Source organism: Nyctereutes procyonoides, unplaced genomic scaffold, assembly GCF_905146905.1.
Source record: "Nyctereutes procyonoides isolate TBG_1078 unplaced genomic scaffold, NYPRO_anot_genome, whole genome shotgun sequence".
Taxonomy (NCBI): domain Eukaryota; kingdom Metazoa; phylum Chordata; class Mammalia; order Carnivora; family Canidae; genus Nyctereutes; species Nyctereutes procyonoides.
Window position 1 is genome coordinate 9,578,537 of NW_026575031.1, and position 26,578 is coordinate 9,605,114.

The 26,578-nt window shown below is 37.5% G+C and overlaps 1 protein-coding gene across 2 annotated transcripts in view; it reads right to left on the bottom strand.

Annotated features, from left to right (window-relative positions):
* UBR1 (ubiquitin protein ligase E3 component n-recognin 1) overlaps positions 1 to 26,578 on the bottom strand; it is a 138,838-nt gene that overhangs the window by 111,078 nt on the left and 1,182 nt on the right. Inside the window, exons 2-4 of one of the 2 annotated variants that reach the window (XM_055316815.1) lie at positions 15,523 to 15,573; positions 5,046 to 5,302; positions 2,620 to 2,698 (exon numbers count right to left, since the gene is read on the bottom strand). In XM_055316815.1, coding sequence (XP_055172790.1) covers positions 2,620 to 2,698; positions 5,046 to 5,221 — 255 coding nt within the window. In that variant the 5' untranslated portion in view covers positions 5,222 to 5,302; positions 15,523 to 15,573. The remainder of the gene's footprint in view (positions 1 to 2,619; positions 2,699 to 5,045; positions 5,303 to 15,522; positions 15,574 to 26,578) is intronic. The other variant, XM_055316814.1, reaches the window with a different exon arrangement.

Below are 26,578 nucleotides of genomic sequence, written 5' to 3' on the forward strand. Positions count from 1 at the left end.
TTTTCTTTTATCAAGTGTTTTATTATGCAAAAGAATATACACAGTGTATAAGGAAGTTACAAAGTATAACAATGAAATGAATGAACCATGAACCCAGCATCCAACCCAAAAGAATATTAATACTCCTGAAACCATCTATGTGATTATCCAAAGTCCCATTCTCTTACCTGCCCTGGAAGTTACTACTCATCTGAATTATGTTTTAGTCATTCCCTTGCTTTTTTCTTTTTTTTAGGATTTTATTTATTTATTCATGAGAGACACACAGAGAGAGAGAGAGAGAGAGAGGCAAAGACACAGGCAGAGGGAGAAGTAGGCTCCATGCAGGGAGCCCGATGTGGAACTTGATCCCGTGTCTCCAGGATCAGGCCCTGGGCTGAAGACGGCGCTAAACCACTGAGCCACCTGGGCTGTCTATCCCTTGCTTTCTTAAAAAATTTCACCACACATACAGGTATATTCCAGAGTATATCAATTTATTCTTTCATCAAATGTGTTCTATTTCCCTTTACACTCACTTTTGATGTGTAGTATTTGCTAAAGCTTATAGACAACAGACATAATCTTTTATTAGTCATAAAATAGCCAAACCTTCTTATGACTCAATGGTTCTTGAATAAGCCATATAAGCACCTTCTTCTATAAGAAGAGCTCTGCAAAACCTCAAGATGGTAAACTTAAGTATGTTCCATAAAACTTTGCTTTGTGGTGGTGATGTAAACTGGTAAACTTTAACAACTTGAAGGTAGTTTGGTGAAAAGATTCCCAAAATTTAATAAACAAGTTTTTACCAGTCTACAGAAAAACCAGAAAAGGAAAAAATATAGAGAGTTCTTTCACAGAGCTCCATGGGTGCAGTTCAAAGGACTAGTTCTTATTCTGGGATTATTCTATTTTCTTGGAATTAAAATGTCTTTTCCTTTATAAAATGCTAGGAAATGGCAGGTGTATTTGGTTGCTGTCCATGTGTTCTTTTTAACATTAAAACTGAGCTTACTTGGCCAAAGAAAAATTTGAAAACCCTGTCTTATCCAAAGTTTTTGGAAATTATACTGACCCACAAAATCCCAAAGGTTGGAATGCATAAACTTAGAAGTCTTTAAATCTGAGAAACTAGAAAACTTTGGTCTTGAGCCTTTTACCATCTGTCCCCATTAGTCTCCCAGGAAATTAATAACTTCCACCTGTCTCTACTTCTGGCATTCTTTCTTTGGTGCTTCAGCATAAGAAATACTGTAAGTGAAGGTGATGAGGAAATATCAAATATGATCAAGGTTTAACTTTATAAATCTCAACAGTGATTAGCTTTACAATCCTGGGAAAACATTTTAATCATACTATATCATAGGTTCCTCAATCTGTTTTGTTTTGTTTTGTTTTTCTCAATCTGTTTATTCTTGTGCACAATAATACCTATAATCTACACCTATAACCCATCACCTCCCGAAAAGAAGTGGTAATGTTGAGGCCAGTCTCATAACATAAACAGCGCTTTCAACTCTATGGAAGGCAAAGATGTAACTTTAAGATGTTATATACATTTACACAGAATCTTAGGCATGTTTAACAGAATGTGAAAGAGAATCATCAATATCAACATCTAAGCCCAGAATATACAAAATATACAACCAATACAAACACTTGAGAAATACATTTCAGCTCCATATATAACAAAGTTGTCTAAAAATGTAACAAGGAGGAAAAAGCTCTCAACCTAATTAAATAGTAATTAGGAAAATTAAGGTCACAATGTGATACTATCATATACCCACCAGACCAGGTAAGATTAAAATGAATGACAACACCAAATCTTCCAAGATTGGGCAGCAATGGGTACTAAAAATTGGTATAACCACTTTCGAAAACAATGTGACATTATTTATTATGACTAAAGATTTACATACCCTAGAATTCAGCATTCTGTTCCAGATATATATCTTAGAGAAACTACTGGACACATGTACCAAAATACACACATAAGAATGTTCATACACACACAAAAAAAATGTTCACAGCACAACTATTCATAACAGCCCCAAACTAGAAACAATTTACATATACAGTAAAACGAATAAAGACAATATGGATTATTGAATACTATAAGGTCACTGGACAAACTACATAGCTTAGACATAATACTGAGTGAAAGAAGCTACTGAACAAAAAAATATACAGCATTACTCTATCTATATAAAGCTCAAAAACAGATAAAACTATTCAATGTAATTTGGGTGATAAACTAAGAGGAGAAAGGTTATCATAAGAGGAGAAGGCAAAAAAAAGGGGGGGGGAAGGATTGTGATCTAGAAGGGATAAATAGGAGGCCTCTGAGAGGTATCAACGCCTATTCTTAACCTAAGGAGTGGCTGGCTACATAGGTGTTTGCTTAATAGTTATTCTTTAAGTTGTTCAAATGCTTTCTATAATCTTTTGTATAAAACTGATGTATCTCACAAAAAAATTACTAAGGGCTGCCTCTTGAGGTAGTAGATCTCCTAACACATGATACTTACCCAAAGCTAAAGGTTCACATATCATAGCTATTGTAGCAGGAATTTAAGTACTAGTAGGGATTTGGACTAGATGGCTAATCTAGAGATTTTATGGATTTTTTCATACCTTGTAACGATGGTTTTTATGAACACTATTCTGGAAGCAGTCCATACAGAGTACACATGTTGGGTCAATTGCACAGTCCCTGAAAAACATTAAAAATTAGATTCCAAAATTTAGAGGATGCCAATGATGCTTAAGGTATGACTATAAAAAATGGGAATGAGTTTCCTGTGTGGTATAAGCTGAATATAGAAATGCCTCAAAAACTAAATTCCAAATAATTTTAGCCAAATTTGAATATATAGGTTTGATTTTGCTTCTTAAATCACCCTCATTACTTTGAGTTTTCACCTGATTTCAGACTGCTAAATTGCAAATCAAAATTAGTTTTGTGAAAAATGATTAGCTGTTTTTTTCCATTATCTGTCATTGTCTTATCTTCTTGAATTTATAAACATATTTTTGCAAACACTGATTGTTCACTGGTAAATGAGGCTTGGATAAAGACAAAATTCATTAGAATGCAAGCAGCATAAGGGCAGGAATGTTTCTTTATTTTGTATATTGTTATGTCCCAAGCACCTGGAACAGTACCAGGCACATGGTAGTTATTCAATTAATATTTATTGAATAAACAAACAAAAATCAATCTCTTAATCTCTTCTCTAATAATAACTCTTAAAATTCACTATCTTATCTAACACTTTCAGGAAAACATTAAGAGCAACACAAATTGGTGAAAAATGCAAAATCAATTTTTAAAATATCTGACTTAGAAGAGTTGAAGTCTTAAAAAGAAAATAGAATTGGGAAATTAAAATAATGATTTTGAAGGCTATTAGGAAATAAAGATTGCCTAATCATACTCTCAAAAATATACATGATCTACTGACCTATTTAGAGCAGAATTTCTCAACCTTAACAGTACTGACATTCCAAACTGAGTAATTACTTACTGGAGATAGAAGAGACAGTCCCATGCATCAGAGGATGCTTAAGCAGCAACCTTGGCCTCTACCCACTAGACGCCAGTACCATTTCCCCAAGTTTTCACAATTTAAAATGTCTCCATGACACTTTCAGGGAAGCGAGATCTACAAATGTCTATTATGCTTTAGCTGAAACTAATTGGGCTTCAGCTAAAATATATTTAAGAAAATAAACAAACCTTACTACCTATGTAGCAAAATAGTGCACAAAATACAAAGCTGACTTTTTCCTGAGAAAAAAACAGGATAAAGATATTATGTTCTAAACTGTTAACTATATCTAAACTAGTCAAATCTGGAATTATAATGAAGCCAAAACCAATTCTCTGAGTTTATAAAGTCTAAAAATTCACTCCTAACCTGAACTACCTCTAATAAAGGGGAGAAAAATCCATTAAAACTAGAAGGCAGGGGTGCCTGGGTGGCTCAGTTGGTTAGGCGTCTGCCTTCAGCTCAGGTCATGATCCCAAAGCCCTGGGATTAAGCCCCCACATCAGACTCCCTGCTCAGTTGGGAGCCTGCTTCTCCCTCTTTCTCTCTGCCTGTCTCTCTCCCTACTTTGCTCTCTCTCTCTCTCGCTCTCTTTCTCTCTGTCAGATAAATAAATAAAATCTTAAAAAAAGCAAAAACAAACCTAGAAGGCAGCTAAGATCTACAAGATGAAAACTTAAGGCTATCATTCTCTGTGCCATGCTGATGTGTAAGGTACCCACTCTCACAAAGGGCAAAAAGCCTAAAGCTGCTTCCAGTTCCCCTACCAATGACCTTTTCTATTCAAATGAATTCTGTTTCTAAAAGCCCACAATCCCTTGACACCAAATCTCACTTGGTAGCAAAAACTGACCTGAAATGACATGAGACTATAGACTTTATTTATACCCTTGCTGTGAATACTCATAGATTTCTTACAGAAATGCTATGCCTGGGGATCCCTGGGTGGCGCAGCGGTTTGGCGCCTGCCTTTGGCCCAGGGCACGATCCTGGAGACCCGGGATCGAATCCCACGTCGGGCTCCCAGTGCATGGAGCCTGCTTCTCCCTCTGCCTGTGTTGTCTCTGCCTCTCTCTCTCTCTGTGACTATCATAAAATAAATTTAAAAAATTAAAAAATTAAAAAAAAAAAACCTTAAAAAAAAAAAAAAAGAAATGCTATGTCTGATGGTAGAATCCTGCCCTGACACTGATGGAGAAGTGTTCAGAATTCTGAAATATACCTGGTGCTAGGGTTTCAGATAAAATTATGTGGACTATATTACAAACAAGGTAAAATGCCATCACTTATATACTTTTAGAGAAAATAAGAAAGTGAGACAACTGTTTAAATCATATATGCAAAAAGAAGCTGTATAAGCAAAAACAGACTTATAACTGCATAATAAAAGGAAATTAAGTATGATTAATTATATTATAAATAGTAATAAGCAAAAAAAATACATCATAAAATAAGTACAAAATACCAAGTCTGAAATTATAACCAATCCTGTAAATTTCTAATTCTTACCTACAAGAATATGTTGTCTCTCCACTTTTGAATACCTTTCCACAGAGTTGAAATGCTCCACTGTGTTTCAATTTCTCTAAGCAAATATCTGGATCTTCTCCAAATAAGTACCATTCCAGGGGAGAGAATATGGACATTTGTATACTCTCCTCCTGCTTTTCCAAGTCTGGGTCCATTTCAGCAGAATAAATTTCTGGCACCAATTGTGCCAAATGGTGCAAGAAAGTAGTATAAAAATCAACTTGCTGATCCCACCACTGAAAGAAAATGAAAATTAGGCTTTGTTACAAGTTTCCTCTTGAAGATATAGGGGGACAAATAACGGCATGATTCTATAATTTCAGAGAAAGTGATTTTGAATATATTATTTTATCCCTCACCAATACAAAAGGAAAGTGGGTAAAAGGAGAGTGGATAATTTAAAAAAAAAAAAAAAAGCCTTGGAAATAAGTAGTTGCTCATATACCTGGAAAAAGAAAGAGCAGCTGAAGTGGATGAGAATTACCCTTCCCTTCTGGAATGGGCAAACTCCTGGTCTGTAAAGAAATTCTATTACCAGTCAGGGATTGTATAGACAAAGCATTCCCCCACACTATTAGTTTAATTGTTTTAAGGAACCGTAACATTTACTGAGAAATCAAAATGAATGAGTGCAAAAGAGTTTTTAGAATGCCAAAGGCACTAAACATAAAAGAAAATGGATAAATTCAACTCATCAAAAGTAAACCTAAATCCTTCTGCTCTTCAAAAGAAACTATTACAGATGGCTTATTTGCCATGTTTATTTGTACATGAAAATATCTCAATATCATTAGTCATCAGAGAAATACAACTGACAATGACAGTAAGCTACCCCTACACAACCTATTAAGGTGTAGGTAAAAAATAAAATAAAAACCTGACAATACTAAGTATTTTTTTTTTGATAATACTAAGTATTAACAAGGATGCAGAAAACTGGAAAAGGAAAATGCTAGTAGGAACTGAAAATGGTATAGCCACTTTACAAAAGAGTTTGGTAGTTTCTTTATAGTTAAACATATATTTACCTTATAACCCAGCAATCAAACTCCTAGGTATCTACCTAAGAAATGAAAACTTATGGGACACCTGGGTGGCTCAGAAGTTGAGCGCCTGCCTTTGGCTCCGGGTGTGATCCCAGAGTCCTGGGATTGAGTCCCACATCAGGCTTCCTACATGGAGCCTGCTTCTCCCTCTGCCGAGGTCTCTGCCTCTCTCTCTCTCTCTCTCTCTCTCTCTGTGTCACTCGTGAATATATAAATAAAATCTTAACCAAACAAACTTATATTCACACAAAAACTTGAATGTTATAGCAGCTTTAAATTGACAAAACTGAGAAATAACCCAACTGTTCTTCAGCTGGTGAATTATAAACAAACATAGTTTGGTGTTACAAACTATGGAATACTCCTCAGCAATAAAAATAAGTTATCAGGGATCCCTGGGTGGCGCAGCGGTTTGGCGCCTGCCTTTGGCCCAGGGCGCGATCCTGGAGACCCGGGATCGAATCCCACGTCGGGCTCCCGGTGCATGGAGCCTGCTTCTCCCTCTGCCTGTGTCTCTGCCTCTCTCTCTCTCTCTGTGTGACTATCATAAATAAAAAACATTAAAAAAAAGTTATCAATACATGCAAAATCCATTATTGTAAAAGCAGTCAAACTCAAAAGGCTATGTACTGCCTCTTAGCAACTGGGGACATAAACACTGTGCCAGGATCTGTGTGAACTAAGCAGAGCTCATCTCTATGGCAAATTCCTGATTCTCACAATATGTCATTGACACTATATGCAGGTTTCAATAACACCACCATTCCACTCTTACCTTCAATCAAACAAGACAGTTTTCCAAGTATCAATAAATGTCCTGTTAAAAATGACATTTAGGGGGCAGCCCTGGTGGCACAGTTTAGCGCCGCCTGCAGCCCAGGGCATGATCCTGGAGACCCTGGATGGAGTCCCACGTCAGGCTCTCTGCATGGAGCCTGCTTCTCCCTCTGCCTGTGTCTCTGCCTCTCTCTCTCTCTGTGTGTCTCTATGAATAAATAAATAAAAAATCTTTTTAAAAAATGACATTTGGGGATTACTTACTGGCCATTTGAGCTTAACTGTGAGGTATGTTTATCCTAAACCATCCGACCAGCCCAGCCTGACCAACTTTCAATGCCATTCAGTAACAGCAAGCTTAAATGAACAGAACTAAGGGAAACAGACGGTTGAGTGCACAGATCTCTAGTATCAACCTAGCACTGACAATTTAGTTGCACTTAACATCCTTCCAATTAAATTAATATTATTGATTTGAAGTGGGCCGGCTTTCTGGTTTTATTGGTATTTCATGTTTGTCTCATAGTTATGTAAAAAGTGGCATTTATACATAGTTTTGTATTTGTACATATTAAAGTTATATTCTAAAAAAATTTTAAAGGCTACGTACTGTATGATTCCATTTATCTGACATTCTGGAAAAGAAGAAACTACTATCAAGATGGAGGACTGCATAGTGGTTGCCAGGGGTTTATTACAAAGTAGAAGTGAGAGAATTTTTTAAAAGATTTTATTTATTTATCTGAGAGACAGTGAGAGAAAGAGAGAGCATGAGCAGAGGGAAGAGCAGAGGGAGAAGCAGACTCTTCTGCTGAGCAGGTAGTCCAGCTCAGAGTGATCCCAGGACCCTGAAATCATGACCTGAGCTAACCGACTAAGCCACTCAGCTGCCTCTGAAGTGAGGGAATTTTTGAGTGCAATGGAATTGTTCTATATCTATATTATGATGATGGTTACACAACTGCTGACAAACGTCAAACTCACAGGACTGTATAATAAAAAATTATTAAATTTATGTAAATTTTAAAAATGAATTTCAAAGTCCATAGTTTAAAACAAAAAGGAGAGCCACTGGGGTGCCTGGGTGGCTCAATTAAGCATCGGACTCTCAATCTCAGCTCAGGTCTTGATCTCAGGACGGGAGTTCAAGCCCCGTGGTGGGCTCACCACTGGGCGTGGAGCCTACTTAATTAAAATAAATAAATAAATACACACATAAATAAATATAATAAATAAATACTTCATTCCATACTCCATGTCATATACAAAAAATTAATTCTGAAATGAACCACAGGCTTAAATATAAAAGCCAAAACCAGGGACACCTAGGTGGCTCAGTTGGTTAAGCATCTGCTTTTGGCTCAGGTCATGATCTCAGGATCCTGGGACTGAGCAGCACTTCAGGCTCTCTCCTCTGTAGGGAGTCTGTTTCTCCCTCTGCCCCCGCCCCCGCTCCTCTCTCTCTCAAGTAAATAAATAAAATATTTAAAAATAAATAAATAAAAGCCAAAACCATAAAACTTCTTGGTGAAAACATAGAAGAAAACTCTTGACATCTTGGGATGGGTCAAGATTTCTTGAACAGGGCAGAGGAAGCACCAAGCATTTTTAAAAAAGGGTAAAACAGACTTAATAAAAATTAAAACCTTCTGCTCTTCAAAACAAACACAATTGATAATCCAATTCAGCTACTCACTATCAATTTTTCAAATCTTTCATACTGCCAAATAATAAAGAGGAGTTTTTGAATAGATATATGTTAAAATGAACATGCCTTTGCTTCCTGAATCTAGCTACACCTTCTGTGAAATTGCACAGAAACAGAAGGTAATTAAGAAGTTTATTCATCATGTACTAATCCAACTTGCCAATAGGGCATAGAATATCCGCCCACAAGTTATCTATGTAGCTAAGGCCCTAGCCATTTTGGGAAAGGAACACCCTTGTCTCAAGCTATGAAACTGACTGCTCAGTCCACTGGGCAATGTTATGTAGGCAACATATTATCAACAGAATGAAGGAACCCTAGAAAAATCAATAGGGATGGAAAATTATAACTCTTAGTCTGTAAGAACAAAGGCTAAATAATTTATACAAAATCATAGTTTCGACAAGGTGAACATATAATTGTTCACTATACCTTAAATTAGCAGGTGTCCCCTTAAAATGTTAAAAACAATTTTCAGGGCAAAGAAATAAAAGTTTTATTTAGCTATGATAAACTCATAAAACTTGTTCTAGGAGTTTTATAAGCTAACATATACTTAGAATTAAAAATTTACATAAAGTTCCATAACAGGTAACAAAGTTATAGATACTTGATTACATATAAGGCTGTGTTTGCTCTCCCGCAGCTCAACATGCCAACCATAAATAGGTTCACCTTTTAAAAACTTTATGTAAATTGACTTTATGTAAACTGGCTTTTGGATATTGAGTTTTATAAATTCTTTATATATTTTGGATACTAAATCTTTATTGGATATGTCATTTGTAAACCTTTTTCTACTCTATAGACTGCCTTTTAGTTTTGTTGATTGTTTCCTTTACTGCCCAGAAGCTATTTTGATGAAGTCTCAATAGCTTATTTGGCTTTTGTTTCCTTTGCTTCAGGAAACATTTCTAGAAAGAAGTTGCTATTGCCAATGTCAAATAAGTTACCGCCTGTGTTCTCTTCTAGGATTTTTATGCTTTCAGGTCTCACATTAAGGTCTTTTTTTTTTTTTTTTAAGATTTTATTTGAGAGAGAGCATGGGAGTTGGAGGAATGGGGGAAACAAAGAGAGACAAGTTGACTGCAGGGAGGGGAGGGAGCTCAACAACCTGGAGATCATGAACAGAGCAGAAATCAAGAGTTCAATGCATAACCAACTGAGCCACCCAGGTGTCCCTCACATTAGGTCTTTAATCCATTTTGAACTTATTTTTGTGCATAGTGTAAGAAAGTGGTCCGGGAATCCCTGGGTGGGTCAGCAGTTTAGCGCCTGCCTTTGGCCCAGGGCACGATCCTGGAGTCCCGGGATCGAGTCCCACGTCAGGCTCCCTGCTTCTCCCTCCTCCTGTGTGTCTCTGCCTCTCTCTCTCTCTCTCTCTCTACATCTATCATAAAAAAATAAATAAATCTTTAAAAAAAAAGTGGTCCAATTTCCTCCTTCTACATGTTGCTATCCAGTTTTCCCAACACCATTTGTAGAAGAGACTGTTTTTGTCCCATTGGATAGTCTTTCTGTTTTGTCAAAAATTAATTGACCATATAATTGGGGGTTTATTTCTGGATTTTCTATTGTTTCATTGATCTATGTGTCTATTTTTGTGCCAGTACCATACCATATTGTTTTGATTACGACAGCTTTGTAATATAACTCGAAGTCCCGAATTCTGACGCTTCAGTTTGCCTTTCTTCTTGCTTTGGCTATTTAGGGTCTTTTGTGGTTCCATACAAATTTTAGCATTATTTGTTCTGGTTCTGTGAAAAATGCTGTTGGTATTTTGGTAAGGATTACATTAAATGTGCAGATTGCTTTGGGTAGTAGAGACATTTTAAGAATATTTGTTCTTCCAATCCATGAGCTAGGAATGCCTTTTCCATTTCCTTGTGCTGTCTTTAATTTCTTTCATCAGTATTTTAGTTTTCAGAGTAAAGGTTTTTCACCTTTTTGGTTAGGTTTATTCCTAGGCATCATATTATTTTGGATGTAATTATAAATATGATTGTTTCCTTAAATTCTCTTTCTGCTGCTTCGTTATTGGTGTATGGAAATGCAACAAATTTCTGTACATTGATTTTGTAACCTGTAACTTTACTGAATTCATGTATCAATTCTGCCATGTGGTATCTTTTGGGTTTTCTATATATAGCATCATGTCATCTGCAAATAGTGAAAGTTTTACTTATTCCTTACTGATTTGGTTGCCTTTTATTTCTTTTTGCTGTCTGGTTGCAGGGGCTAGGATGTTCAGTACTATGTTGAATAAAAGTAGTGATACTGAACATCCTTGTCTTGTTCCTGACCTTAGGAGAAAAGCTCTCAGTTTTTCCCCATTAATGATGATATTAGCTGTGGGGTTTTCATACATGGCCTTTATTATATTGAGGTATGTTTCCTTTAAACCTACTTTATTGTTTTTATCATGAATGGAGACTATAATTTGTTAAATGCCTTTTCTGCATCTATTGGAATGATCATATTGTTCTTACCCTTTATATTGATGTGATGTAACATGCTGACTGACTTGTGAATACTGAACCACTCCTGTAACCCAAGAATAAATCCCACTTGGGATTATGGTGAACGATTCTTTTAATGTAACAGATATTTGTCCAAAAAAGATATACAGATGGCCAACAGAAGCATGAAAAAATGCTCATCATCACTTATCAGAGAAACGCAAATCAAAGTGCAATTAGATATCACCTCATATATGTCAGAAAGACTAAAATCAACAACACAAGAAACAATAGGTGTTGGTGAAGACGTGGGGAAAAAAGGACACTCATTCACTGTTGGTAAGAATGCAAACTGATGCAGCCACTGTGGAAAACATTGTTATGGAGGTTTCTCAAAAGGTTAAAAATAGGGGCACCTGGGTGGCTCAGCTGGTTGGGCGTAGCCTTCCGCTCAGATCATGATCCCAGGATCAAACTCCCTGCTCAGCAGGAAGTCACTTTTCCCTCTCCCTCTACCTCTCCTCCTTCTCAAGCTCTCTCTCTCTCTCAAATATTTTTTTTTAAAAAAAGCTAAAAATAGACCTACTCAGTGATCTAGCAATCGCACTACTGGATATTTACCAAAAGCATACAAGAAAACTAATTCAAAAAGATGGATGCACTGTTGTATTTACAGGAGTATTTATAATAGCAAAGATATTGAAGCACCCAAATGCCTGCCGGCTGATGAATGAATAAAGAAAATGTGGTTCAGAGGGGGTGGGGCAAGATGGTGGAAGAGTAGAGTCCCCAAGTCACCTGTCCCCACCAACTTACCTAGATAACTTTGAAATCATCCTGAAAACCTATGAATTTGGCCTGAGATTTAAAGAGAGAACAGCTGGAATGCTACAGTGAGAAGATTTCATGCTTCTAACAAGGTAGGAAGACGGAAAAAATATAAATAAAAAAGAATCCAGTGGGGGAGGGGTCCCCATGAGAGCCGGGCTAAGGCCATCGGCAAGAGCCTCCAGGACAGGAAAGCCCAGGCCCGGAGAAGCAGGAACTTTACCAATCTTCCTGGATGGAAAGGTGCTCGCAGGGAACTCGGGCAGGATCCCAGGAGGGGCAGTGGATCCTCCAGGTTCCGGGGATCACTAACAGAGAAAGTGCACCTTGGGGAAGAGCACGCCACACCCAGTGGGCCGAGCTTGGTAAAGGGCTGTTCCTTGGAACAGCTCAGGCGGCGGCTCGGAGGGGGCTGCACGGCCCCGGCCCCGGGAACGCGATTCCAGCGGCGCAGGCCCCAGAGCCCAGGGCGCTGGGGGACACAGCCCAGTGAGGACGCTCCTGCCCCCAGGCACCCCCAAGCTGTGCAGATCAGTGCCCCCCCCAGCCCCCATGGGAGCATCCTGGCCAGTGCGGACCTGGAGACTGGGGTAGTCACTGCGGGAGCTGACTCCAGGGTTGGAGAGCTGGCCGCTGCCAGTCTTGTTCCTCCTGGTGTCACCCTGTGCCTGGGACAGAGCGTGGCCGCCAGGGAACAGGGGCCTCACAGGACAAACAGCTCCCACTGAGCCGTGCACCTGGCAGGGGGCAGGGCAGCTCCCCCAGGTGCACACACCTGAGAATCAGCACAGCAGGCCCCTCCCCCAGAAGACCAGCTGGAAGGACAGGGGAAGAGCAAGTTCTTGACAGAGCAGCACTGGAAAGCTCCAGGGGAAGTCCTGGGATTTACAGCCTATAGAACCAAAGGATACACCTTGTTTTGTTTTTGTTTTTTATTCTTTGTTTGTCCCCCCCCCTTTTTTTCCCTTCCTTTTTCTAGTACAACTTGTTTTTGGCCACTCTAAAGGGAGCAAAATGACTACAAAGAAGAACTCACCACAAAGGAAAGAACCAGTAACAATACTCTCTCCCACAGTGTTACAGAATTTGGATTACAATTCGATGTCAGAAAGCCAATTCAGAAGCACAATTATAAAGTTACTGGTGGGGGATCCCTGGGTGGCCCAGCAGTTTGGTGCCTGCCTTTGGCCCAGGGCGCGATCCTGGAGACCCGGGATCGAATCCCACGTCGGGCTCCGGGTGCATGGAGCCTGCTTCTCCCTCTGCCTATGTCTCTGCCTCTCTCTCTCTCTCTCTGTGACTATCATAAATAAATAAAAAAATTTAAAAAAAAATAAAGTTACTGGTGGCTCTGGAAAAAAGCATAAACGATTCAAGAGACTTCATGACTGCAGATTTTAGATCTAATCAGGCCAACATTAAAAATCAATTAAATGAGATGCAATCCAAACTGGAGGACCTAACGACGAGGATTAATGAGGTAGAAGAGTGACATAGAAGACAAGTTGATAGCAAGGAACGAAGCTGAGGAAAAAAGAGAAAAACAATTAAAAGACCATGAGGAAAGGCTAAGGGAAATAAATGACAGCCTCAGAAGGAAAAATCTATGTTTAATTGGCGTTCCAGACGGCACCAAAAGGGACAGAGGACCAGAAATTGTATTTGAACAAATCATAGCTGAGAACTTCCTTAATTTGGGGAGGGAAACAGGCATTCAGATCCAGGAAACAGAGAGATCCCTCCCTAAAATCAATAAAAACCGCTCAATACCCCGACATTTCATAGTGAATCTTGCAAATTCCAAAGATAAAGAGAAGCAAGAGACAAGAGATCCCTAACCTATATGGGGAGAAGTATTAGGTTAACTGCAGACCTCTCCACAGAGACCTTTCTGGCCTGGCAGGATATATTCAGGGTCTCATCCTAAATGAGAAGAACCTGCAGCCAAGAATACTTTATCCAGCAAGGCTCTCATTCAGAACAGAAGGAGAGATAAAGAGCTTCCAAGATAGGCAGAAACTGAAAGAATATGTGACCACCAAACCAGCTCTGCAAGAAATATTAAGGGGGGAGGGAGAATCCCTGGATAGCTCAGTGGTTTAGCACCTGCCTTTGGCCCAGGGTGCTATCCTGGAATCCTGGGATTGAGTCCCACATCCGGCCCCCGGGATGGAGCCTGCTTTTTTCCTCTCCTCCTGTGTCTCTGCCTCTCTCTCTATGTCTATCATGAATGAATGAATGAATGAATGAATGAATAAATAAATAAATAAATCCTAAAAAAAAAGAAAGAAAGAAATATTAAGGTGGAACTTTGTAAAAGAAAGAGAAAGGCCAAAGAAATAATTCACAAAAACAGGGACTGAATATGTCTTATGACACTAAATTCATATCTTTCAATAGTAACTCTGAACGTGAATGGGCTTAATGATCCCATCAAAAGGTGCAGGGTTTCAGACTGGATAAAAAAGCAAGACGCATCTATTTGCTGTCTACAAGAGACTCATTTTAGACCTAAGGATACCTCCAGCCTGAAAATGAAAGGTTGGAGAACCATTTACCATTCAAATGGTTCTCAAAAGAAAGCTGGGGTAGCAATCCTCATATCAGATAAATTAAAGTTTATCTCAAAGACTGTAGTAAGAGATGAAGAGGGACACTATATCATTCTTAAAGGATCTATCCAACAAGAGGATCTAACAATTATGAATATTTATGCCCCTTATGTGGGAGCTGCCAAGTATATCAATCAATTAATAACCAAAGTTAAGACATACTTAGATAATAATACACTTATACTGGGAGACTTCAACATGGCACTTTCTGTAAACGACAGATCTTCTAAGCACAACATCTCCAAAGAAAATGTGGTGCATATATACACAATAGAATATTATTCAGCCACAAAAAAGAATGAAATCTTGCCATGTGGAACAACATAGATGGAGCTAGAGAGTATAATGCTAAACAAGTTAGTCAAAGACAAATACCATCTGATTCAATACATAAGTGGAAGAAATATAAATAAAATCTTAAAGAAAAAAAGTTATACTGTTACACACAAAAGGTACAGAATAGTAAGTATAATATGATACTATCTATAAAGGGAGATTTTTACAAATTTTTTAAAATTTTTGTTTATTTATGATAGTCACACAGAGAGAGAGAGAGGCAGAGACACAGGCAGAGGGAGAAGCAGGCTCCATGCACCGGGAGCTGGATGTGGGACTCGATCCCGGGTCTCCAGGACTGCGCCCTGGGCCAAAGGCAGGCGCTAAACCGCTGCGCCACCCAGGGATCCCACAATTTTTTAAAAGATTTTATTCATTTATTCATGAGAGACACACAGAGAGAGAGAGAGGCAGAGACACAGGCAGAGGGAGAAGCAGGCTCCATGCAGGGAGCCCAATGTGGGACTTGGTAGAGCTCTGCTCAACCACTGAGCCACGCAGGTGTCACAATTTTTACCATTTATAAAGGGTGATTTTTTACTATATATGATTAAAAAATCATTTTAAAGCTTTTTCAATCTACACATATGTGTAGAAAGTTATTCATAACAAAAAAAACTAAACCTTTAATGTCCATCATTAGGGGAATATTTTAAGAAATTGTATAATCTATCATTTAGCTACACTTACCCAGAGTGTTCTTTTTTTTTTTCCAGAGTGTTCTTATAATGTCACTTGTAACTGTGAAAAAATGAAGTCCACATAAATACCTATCAATAAAGGTACACCCATACATTCTATGCAGTCAGAATGTCATAATAACTACAGAGTGGTAAAAGCAGGTTTAAAATAATTTCATTTTTGAAAAAATCCTAAATTGTGTAGACTTTAAAAATGTGTACATATTCAGGTTTTCTAATTCAACATATGTACATGTACATCTATGCACATGGCTTCCTAAACATAGACAAAGATCTGAAAGAAGAAACATCAAACTTTTAACAATGGTTACATGGAGACAAGGAACTGAGGAGACAATCCAGAGATTTTCATGTTTTATTAAACAATGTTATACTGTTTGACTTTTTTAGACAAGTAAGAAAAAAAAACAAAACACTAAAGAACCTGTAAGATATAATGTGCCCATTTAAAGTAATGCCAGGGGCACCTAGCTGGCTCAGTTGGTAGAGCATGTGACTCTTGATCTCAGGGTTGTAAGCTTGTGCCCCACGTGTGGTATAGACATTACTTAATAATAAAAAAATCTTAACAAAAAAAGAGATGTCAAATAGTTTCAAAATATCTCCCTGAAGATACTTATTAATGACAAGGAGAAAAGATAATAACTTTAGAGAAACCCTGCAGATACCAAACTAACCAAGTGATTAAGATACAATATCACCAATAATAAGAGTACTGATACTAAGAATACCTTAATATGATTCACTGAGAAGGTTATGTTATCATTTTTGTATTATTTTTGCTAAAAATGCACAGCCTCACTATAATCATGAGTAAACATCAAATCCAAATTGAGAACATTCTACAAGGTAATTGTTGAAAATTCTTCAAAAATGTCAAGGTCATAAAAAACAAAACAAGAACAAGACACTGCTACGAACTCCAAAAGACTATGAAGAAAGTGAGACACTATTACAGACTGGAGGAAACAAAGGAGAAACAACTAAATGTAGTATGAGATCCTAGATAGGATCCTGGAACAAAAAAATATTTATTGCCAGTGGGAAAACAATTACAATTCAAATAAGGTCTATCGTTTAGTTACTATCAATATTAATTTCCTGTCCCTGATAATTACATTATGGTTATGTAATATGCTAACATTAGGGAATGCAGGTGTGAAGGATACAAAGAGAACTGTTTCTGCTATTTTTGCAAATTTTCTCTAAGTCTAAAATGAGTTCAAAATAAAAAGAAAAAAGAACCTATACTAAAGATGATTCTTTACTAATAATATAGAAAGGCATTAATAATTTAGAGTTTGGTAAAGCAGGTTTCAAAGCAGTATGTATAAAATATCATTTTGGCTAAATATTTTATATGAGGAAAAAAATCAGAAGGAATATACACCAAAATATTAACAGCAGTAGGTAGTGAGAGTTTAGCATATTTTCATGGAATTTGTACATTTGCTTACCTAATATGAATAATATTCTTAGTGATATTTTCCATAATTGGGGGAGGGGATTTTTTAATTGTAAAATTCAAAATATTTAACTAAAACCTTTTTAAAAACCAACTATACCTTCCAGTCTTCTAATTCCAACTTTTCTAAGGTATGCATAGACCAACAACTTGTTTTCTCCACAAACCCAGCAACAACTCTATGAAGTAAAGAATATATAATGTTCTATTATATACCTAAGGTTCTTTTCTCCAAACAGTACTAAATGGGGAAAAAAAAAATCCTGTATATTTACTGCCATACACCAAACAAAAATTTTTCTGTATTCTCTAATTATGGAAGGCACAGAATTAGTTCAAGTTTTTGAAGAATACTTTGAAGAACATGAGAAACTTGACAGTCACCAAAAACCTAAGGGATCTTCTGGTTCAAGTCTCTCATTTTACATATGTAAAAAACTGAGTCACAAGGCGAAGTAAATAGGCTTTTCCAAAATCAAATAAACAATTAGTATCAGAGTCAGGAACAGAAGTTAGGATTCCAACTCCTAGAGTTCAATGCTCATTGTACTCAATCACATATAAGTATAGTTATTTTAAATTTACCCTTAAGATTAATCAATTTCACTTTTAATCATAAAACAAGAACCATAGTTTTGCCTTATGTTTTTCCTTCAAATGAAGCCTCTTCAGTAACTTCTGCCTGACATTCCTGGATACTACTAAAGATTCTTTTTTTTTTTTTTGTTTGTTTGTTTTTAAAGATTTTATTTATTTATTTATGAGCCACAGAGAGAGAGAGAGAGGCAGAGACACAGGCAGAGGGAGAAGCAGGCTCCCTGCACGGCCTGATGCAGGACTAGATCCTGGACCCCAGGATCAGGCCCTGAGCAGCTCAACCACTTGAGCCATCCAGGTATTCCACTACTAAAGATTCTTTAATTGCACATCTTGTTGTGAACTAATATTTTAAAATGTTATCTTTATACTGTTGGTTGATTTGGGCAGATGTCTCGGTGTTGATGCCTTAAATGCCCTCTCCAGTGATTTTACCACTGGGTCTCCATCCTTCCACCCCCACCAGGGGTTATTCCTTAAGGTCTATCAAGCTCACCTCCTGAAAAGGGAACCCTCTTGCACTGTTGGTGGGAATGTGAACTGGTACAGCCACTCTGGAAAACTGTGTGGAGGTTCCTCTAAGAATTAAAAATAGAACTACCCTACAACCCAGCAATTGCACTACTGGGAATTTATCCCAAAGATACAGATGCAGTGAAAAGCCAAAACACTTGCACCCTAATGTTTATAGCAGCAATGTCCACAATAGCCAAACTGTGGAAGAAGCCTCGGTGTCCATCAAAAGATGAATAGATAAAGAAGCTGTGGTCTATGTATATAATAGAATATTTCTCAGCCATTAGAAATGACGACTACCCACCATTTGCTTCAACATGGATGGAACTGGAGGGTATTATACTGAGTGTGAAGTAAGTCAAACAGAGAAGGACAATCATCATATGGTTTCACTTATATGGGGACTATAAAAAATAGTGAAAGGGATTAATTATAGGGAAAAGGAGAGAAAATGAGTGGGAAATATCAGAGAGGATGACAGAACATGAGAGACTCCTAACTCTAGGAAACGAACACGGGGTAGTGGAAGGGGAGGCAGGCGGGGGATGGGGTGACTGGGTGACGGGCACTGAGGGGGGCACTTGATGGGATGAGCACTGGGTGTTATACTATATGTTGGCAAATTGAACTCCAATAAAAAAATATACATTAAAAAAAAAAAGTTCACCTTCTCTCTGACTACTACACTGATGAGGCTAAGAAAACCTCTCTCCCCTGTAGCTCGAATATAGCACTTACTGAAGGAGGTAATTATTCAGTATCTATACCTCTGTCAAATAACATTAGTTATCTTTATATGTGTACACTTAGCTTTCACCCAGACTATAAATTCCCTAAGGGGAGGAACACCACCTTCCAAATTTCTGTGTCACCAAAGGCCTACCACAAGTACTTAATAAAAGTTCTCTTGGAGCTCCTGGATGTTTCTGTTGATTATAAGTGTTTGACTCATGATTTTCACTCAGGCCATGAGCTCAGGGTTGTGGGATCAAGTCCCACATTAGGCTCCACAGTCAGTGAGGAGTCTGCTAGAGATGTTCTCCCTCTCCCTCCCTGTTTGCAGGCTCTGTCTCTCTAAATAAATAAATAAAATCTTTTTTTAAAAAAAGTTCTCAGTCATTGCTAAATGTTAATGAATTTCTTGCTAGAGAGAACAAAGCAAATATTGACATTAAGCCTTCTTCTAGAAGATAAAGTATAAGTTCACACTTTGATGAAGATTTTTTCCTAAATGATTGCCACATCTACAAAAAAATCTTTTTCAACTAAGATGTGTCCTTTTTTTTTAAATAAAGATTTTATTTATTTATTCATGAGACACCCAGAGAGAGAGGCAGAGACACAGGTAGAGGGAGAAACAGGCTCCCTGCAGGGAGCATGATGGGGGACTCTATCCCAGGACCACAGGTTCAAGACCTAAGCCAAAGGCAGATGCTCCACCACTGAGCCACCCAGGCATCCCAAGATGGGTCTTTTTTTTTTTTTTTTTTAGGTAAGAAAAAGTACACAGCCTGTATTTTTACTGGGTGACATGTTCAGAATTATTGGTGCCTGGAGTAGATTTGATTTTCTTATTTGTTTGGTTGTTTTTAATATCTTTACCCACTTCAGATAAGAATAAAATTAAGAATTTTTAATTTCAATGTCCAGATGGAAAAAAATATTTTTTTAACATTTGGAATTAAGAGGTTTTCTTAATTCACTGTTCTGTAAAAACAAGTTCTCACAACATTTAAATTCCCAAACATTCCAAACATTTTCCTCATCCCCATGGAGATTAAAGATATGTTCTCAATTCTGACCCAGGGACTTGGATGCCTGTTTGGGAACATCATTTTGAAAAAGGAACTTACTTTTAGTATGTTTCGTTTGTTCAAATCACAACTTACCCTTCCTTAGACAACTGCTGACATCTAAAAGGCTTCAGATGCCCTGAAACTTTTTCCAATTCTTCTGTTTTAAAGTAATAACAGAATATGGAGGCTCTAGAACTGTTCATAGCAAGTACTGGATGAGTGTAATTGAAGTATCTCCAGGCATCAAAAAATCTTTTGGTTACACAAAATTTTCTTCTAATACTATCTGACAGATTCATAAAACTTAAAAACAAGAAAACAATAACAGCAAAATTCCTAGTAAAACTGCTCCATGAGAAGACCCTATCTATAAATCTATAACATACTTGATCATTATTTCCCTAAGCATGTCTAAACACTTCCTTTCAGCCAATGTTCTTTCAGCTCATAATTAAACCAAAATCTACCCTCCTGTAATTCTTATGCTATACTGCCTGAAATAATCCAATATAATTTATTCTGCTCTTTTCATCCAACAGCCTTTCAAATAAATGATGATAACTATTAAGTCTCTCATCGATCTCTTCATTCTGCGGTTATAGTGGAACATAGAAACTAAAGAAACCTGTCCATCCCTAGAAATGATATTCGGCTAACCATCCCTAATGCTATGGTATTCAGACTACTCTTTATATTAATTATTCTTTTATGGAACATGCACAATGTGCCACTGTCTACAGGAGTGGGATTGTTTCTTACCTTCCTTATTCCATGCACAAAACTGCTCAAAAAGGTCACATTCTTTTTTTTAGCAGTCACATCATATTATGACTTAGTGAGTTAGCAGACAACTAAGACCCTTAGGTCAATCACATATAAGAGACCTGGTCCGATATACAAATACCTAGCCCTAAGTATAAGGCTATAATTTCGCCATGATTAAGTTTCTCTTTTTTTTTTTCACTTTGTTAGTTTTGATGTAATTATTCAGACTAAGATTTTTTGTGTATGGGTCCTAAAACGTATTTCTTATCCCTGCCAGCTTTGTGTTGTTTGTAAATAAGATAAGTAAGTATACTATGTCTTCATGGTACTGATAAAATAAGCCAGGGTCAAATATAGTCATGTGACAAATAAGGCCTCTTGTACGATAATACATAAGCATGCTGTCAGAATTTAATTTTTGAAACCATTCTGTCTCTCCTAAGTCATTCTCTCCCTTTTTCTTCTCTGATCATAGGTTCCTGCTCCAATTCTAAGCTCTCCTTGAAATATTTGGAACAATGAAATCTGCTTTCCTAAACTGTGGAGTATACATCTTATATTTACTTTCACTGTATTGAATATATATTTGCAAATGGACTAAAATCCTTTCTTAGACTACAATGTAGAGTATGTGTGTATATAAAAATAAATGGATAAATTAATAGATTTTCTTCCCTGTTCTCAAGTTATTCTAGCTTACCCATAAATACCAAAAGTTCAAAGGCATTTTAAAAGGTAGTCTATAAAGACAAAGTGGTTAAGCCCCACTTCTCCAAACAAGTCAAATAGACTTTGTTCTGAAGAATGGCATTAAGTAAACTATTAGAAGGAGAATTACTATATTCAAGTGATTAACAGCAGACTCCATCCTGGACAGGGCCTATATCATTCCCGGATAGCAAGTAGGCACTTAGGGAAGCACAATAACTCTTCCAGAGTCATTCAGAAACATTTATTTAGTACAGCATATTTCCATAAGCACTTAGCATATTATAGGGAGGGCACAACTTAACATTTAAGAAAAGGCTGTTATCAAATACTTTAAAAAAAACCAACTCATCTAATAACAATGGTTTCTTCAATAGGAGGCATGTTAACTCAGAATACCTTAAAAGAACACAAAGGAATTCACAGTAAATCACCTGGGACTAAAGAGGTCTTAATATTTTGTCTTAAGTTATCTGAGGCAATGAGTCAAACGTTTAAAGAAAATTGTTCCACAGAGCATAGTATATGATTAGCACTTGTAGAGAAATGGGTAAAATGATGGCAAGGGAAATCTGAAATGACCCTCAAGGCCAGCACACATGAAGAGAGGATGGGCAGGACACAGTTCATCCTGCATCACTGATTTATACAGATATCTAACCAGTCTCTTTAGGCAGTATTGAGGACAAAAACCTATTTACAGGACAATGTCAAAACACTGTAAAACATTAAGTAGTCCATCTTTAACATCAGGTCATCCACACTAAATTACTATTCTTCCCTAGACTATTACCAAATCTATCACTCTGATCTGCAGTTTTATTCCTCAAATTCATATTTGAGTCTATAAAATCTGATTACTGAAAATCAGAATTTTCCTTAGCTGCCCACAACAGAAATTAGGAGATGACGATGAAAACACAACAGGCACTAGGTCTTGTTATGATCTGGTGACAAGGCACTTCAGTTAGGACACAAGAGACCTTGGTTTTCATTCTAGTTTTCTCATTCTAAGTGTCCAGAGCGCTCTGGATAAAAAATAATATAGATTCCAATTTCTAAGAACTATCAACCACTGCTGAAAATAACATATAACTTCTTACTTCTTCTTCTATATTTCAGCATGTTATTATATTTTTAGAATTTTAATTTTTTTAAGTAATCTGTACACCCAACATGGGGCTCAAACTTACATCTGTGAAATCAAGAGTCACATGCTCCACCAAGTGAGCCAGGTGGTTCCCCATCTCAATATTTTACGGCCAACCAGCAAGACGAATTTTTATTTTTTATTTATTTATTTTAAGATTTTATTTATTTACTCATGAGAGCCAGAGAGAGAGAGAGAAAGAGAGGAAGAGACACAGGTAGAGGGAGAAGCAGGCTCCATGCAGGGAGCCTGATGCACAACCAGATCCCAGGACCCCAGGAGCATGCCCTGGGCCGAAGTCAGGCACTAAACCGCTGATCCACCCAGGGATCCCAAATTTTTATCTTTTAAAGATCCACTACACATATGAGATTGTAGATAAGTTTTTTCACAATTTTCATAATGATTATTGCACAAACATAATAATATTAAACTTAAAAAATAATCCTAAAATCCCATTTGGAGACAATATAACTTTGAGAGTAATGGAAATGTTCTACACCCCAACTTAGTAAGTTATACAGGTGTATACATTTATCAAACCTCATCAGCCAAAACGTTCAAAATGGAAGCATTTTATTATATTTAAATAAAACTTGATAATGTTAAGTCTTTTTAAAATTCTCTTTTCAATTTTAGAATGTTTAGCCTCATTATCTCTTAACTTCCCCAACTCCTATTATCCCCACCTCCACTCCACCTCAGTTATTGTCTCCTCACTCATTTACCCATTCATGCATTCAATAACAATTTTAAAGCAACCTGTTAGGTACCGGAGATACAGATGTGAACAAGAGACAGTTCATGCTCTCAAGGAGTTTATTGTCTAGAAGGAAAGATAGCGAACAAACTACGTTCAGGACAACCTGAGATATGCTGCATACAACAGGAGTATGAAAAGGGTGCTCTAGGAACACACAAATAAATGCTCATCTATCTGGCTCTACCATCACAAAACCTGATGTGTCTCCACACTCTCAAACTCCAAAACCCCTTACTGACCATAATGGTCAGTTCTTCCATTTATGCCATCATGACTTTTAATACCTCAAATCCCACCAATTCCTCAGAATTCCTGTTTTGGCCTTTCTTACACCCCTCCACCCACCTTCAGCCTGGATGCCATTAGCTACTACTCTAATATGCCCCCTCATTTCTCTTCCCATCCTCCATCCACAACCTCCCTCCCCCAATTACTACCAATCTTGTTAAAATAAATCAGTATTGTTGATTCTCAGTTATTCATTAAGAGTACATAAATGTCTATTTCAAGTGCATACTGGGATATATCAGTGGACCAGCCAGACAAGATCTTTGTCTTCACGGAGCTTACATTCTGGTGGGAGACACAGATTTATTTATTTATTTATTTCAGATATTTAAATAACAAAGACAGCATAGTAATTACAGATTGTAATAAGTGCAGTAAAGGAAATCAACAGGGTGCTTACACACATAGAAGGATAAGAAGAACCCATCTTTTAGACTGGGTAAATATCAAGAAAAAGCAGAGGCTAAAAACACTCTTGGAAAAAAGAACAGCAAGTAAAGGTACGGGCCTTGAAGAAAGACAGATCTTGTGCTTGTTTTAGAAACCAACAGGCCAGTGTGGCTAATACTAAATGAGGAGAAATAACAGGAAATGAGGGGAGATGTAGGAGCCAGATCATGCGAGATCTTGAAAGGTTTGTAATGAGTTTAGATTTTATTCCAAGTAGAATGGGAAGCCACTGAAAGATTTAGGCAGGAGGCTGACATGATCTGACAGTCTTAAAAAAATGACTCTGGTTGATCTGTGGAGAATACACTGAAAGAGGGCAGAACTGGAAGCAAAGAGACCAGTTAAGAAGCCACTGCAGTTGCCTAGGCAACAGATGGTGACTAGGACTAGAGAGGTGGAGTGGAGACAGAGAAGAGTTGTGTTTGAGAGCTATCGTGGAAGTGTCATGAGACAGATAACAAAATTCTTGATCGGCCTCCCTTATTTCCCCTCCTCAAACCTGGTCCTTTCTCTTTAAGAATATGATATAACCATGGCCATGAATGCTTAAACCAAAAACTGAGGATCTAGATGTCATTTGTTTCTTCCCATTTATCCTCATGCCTAATCCATTAGCATATCTTTTTGCTTCTACCATACTCCTAAAATCTCTCTCAAATCTATCCACTTCTCTTTATCGTCGGCAATGTCTCTCTGGCACAAACCACCATCCCATAAGGCTTAAGGTTTTAGCATTAGCTTCCTAATTGTTCCCCCTGTTTGAATCACTTATCAATGACAGCCAAGTGGCTATGTCAAGTAGGCAATTATTTGGACTCATGAATCTGGAGCTCAGAAGTGAGACCTAGAGATATAAATTAAGGGAACTGAATGCATACCAATGGTATCTAAAGCCACAAAACTGGATGAAATCACATAGGTGGAGGGTGTAGACAGAAAAAAGAAAACACCTTAGTACCAAGCCAGGAAACACCTTGAGATTGACTTAAGAAAGAAAATCTAGTCAAAGTAGACAGAAGACAGTAGTTCTGTCAGACCACCCCACATACTCTGAATTCTCAGTTTTTCTCCGTCCTTATCTTCTGGAACCAATAAGCCACCCTATCCTAGAAACTATACCCTATGGCGCTGTACTACTATCACCTCCTTCCTGCTTGGCTGCTCCCTTTCTAGGTCCTTCTCTGCTTCTTCCTCCATCTTCTATCCCTGAAATCTAATCATTCCTGTCCCCAGTCTTTCTCCCTCTCTTCCTTCCCTCTCGAGACCCTCCATGTCTGTCCCTGTATGCGCTCATCACACAATTCTTCCTCAAAGACATTCTCCAGTCTCACAATCTCTATATTGAGAATTTCCAAATGTCTAGCTGAGTCTTACTCAACTCAAAATGTGGCTTACAGACCAGGACTTCAGAATCAGCAAGGTATGCTTGTAAAAATTCCCTACCCTAGACCTACAAAATCAATTCCTCTAATGATTCTTAAGCAAAGACTTCTATAAATGTCCAATAATTCATAGCCATTATTTCACCTTAATTGCATGTTAGGTGATATTAGGAACTTGAGAGCCTTTGAGCTTTTGATAGCAATATGACAGAGAAATGACCAGCGGTTTAAAAAGAAAGTTTAAGGAAAACAGAAAGTATAATCAAGGACAAGACTCTAATGGAGTTAGTAAGAGTTCTAAAACCTTGTAACTGTCCCATATTTATTATTTTTGTTTTCCCTGACTCCCTTTAAATGGTGATTTAAAATACAAATCATTCTAATGTTAAAGGATCGCTAAGCTTGTTTTACTTGATAGCAAAGAAGGAGTAACCTGGAAAGCCAGTATCTTACTCTATTGTCAGAATGAAATTGAAGACAATAGTTTTAAAAAGAAAAAGGAGATAAAGAGATATCTGGAATCCTCAAGAAGAGCGATCCAAGGTTAAAAAAAAAAGTGATCATGAGGCTTGTCACAGGTCTTCATACACTTATATCACCCTATCTTGTATTAAAATTCTTTGGGTACTTTTCTTATCTGTGCCACTAAACTGTGAGTTCCCTTAGGCTATTACACTTCTCTTGGCAAAACCTACAGCTCTGCCCCAAGAAATCTAATATTTCCTGAAGAGTCTGCAACATAATTCTAGCTTGAATCCTGTACCATTACCTCCAATTAAAAATAAGTGGAATCTAGACTGATGAGGTTTTACTGTACCACCTGGAAGGAATTAATGTATCAAAGCTTTAAATAAACACTAGTCATCTTTGGCAATACAAAATTACAATGACACTTCTGTCCACACAGTTTCTGTACTGCTTCTAAGATGTAAAAAGCAAAAGCTACCATTAAGACCAGACGTTTCAGTTGCTTCCCAGTTTTCCCTACCTTCTCATTTCTTATAAACTCAAATAGATGCTTCCCCTTCACTAGCCACAGTGACATGAGGTTGAACTGCTATTTGACAAAGAAGGTGGTTCCTCTAGTCGGTGGCCAAACCCTTATTCCAACTCCCTCCCTACCTGGTTTCTATATCCCAACCAGTCTCCAGTCCCTAGGGTGGAT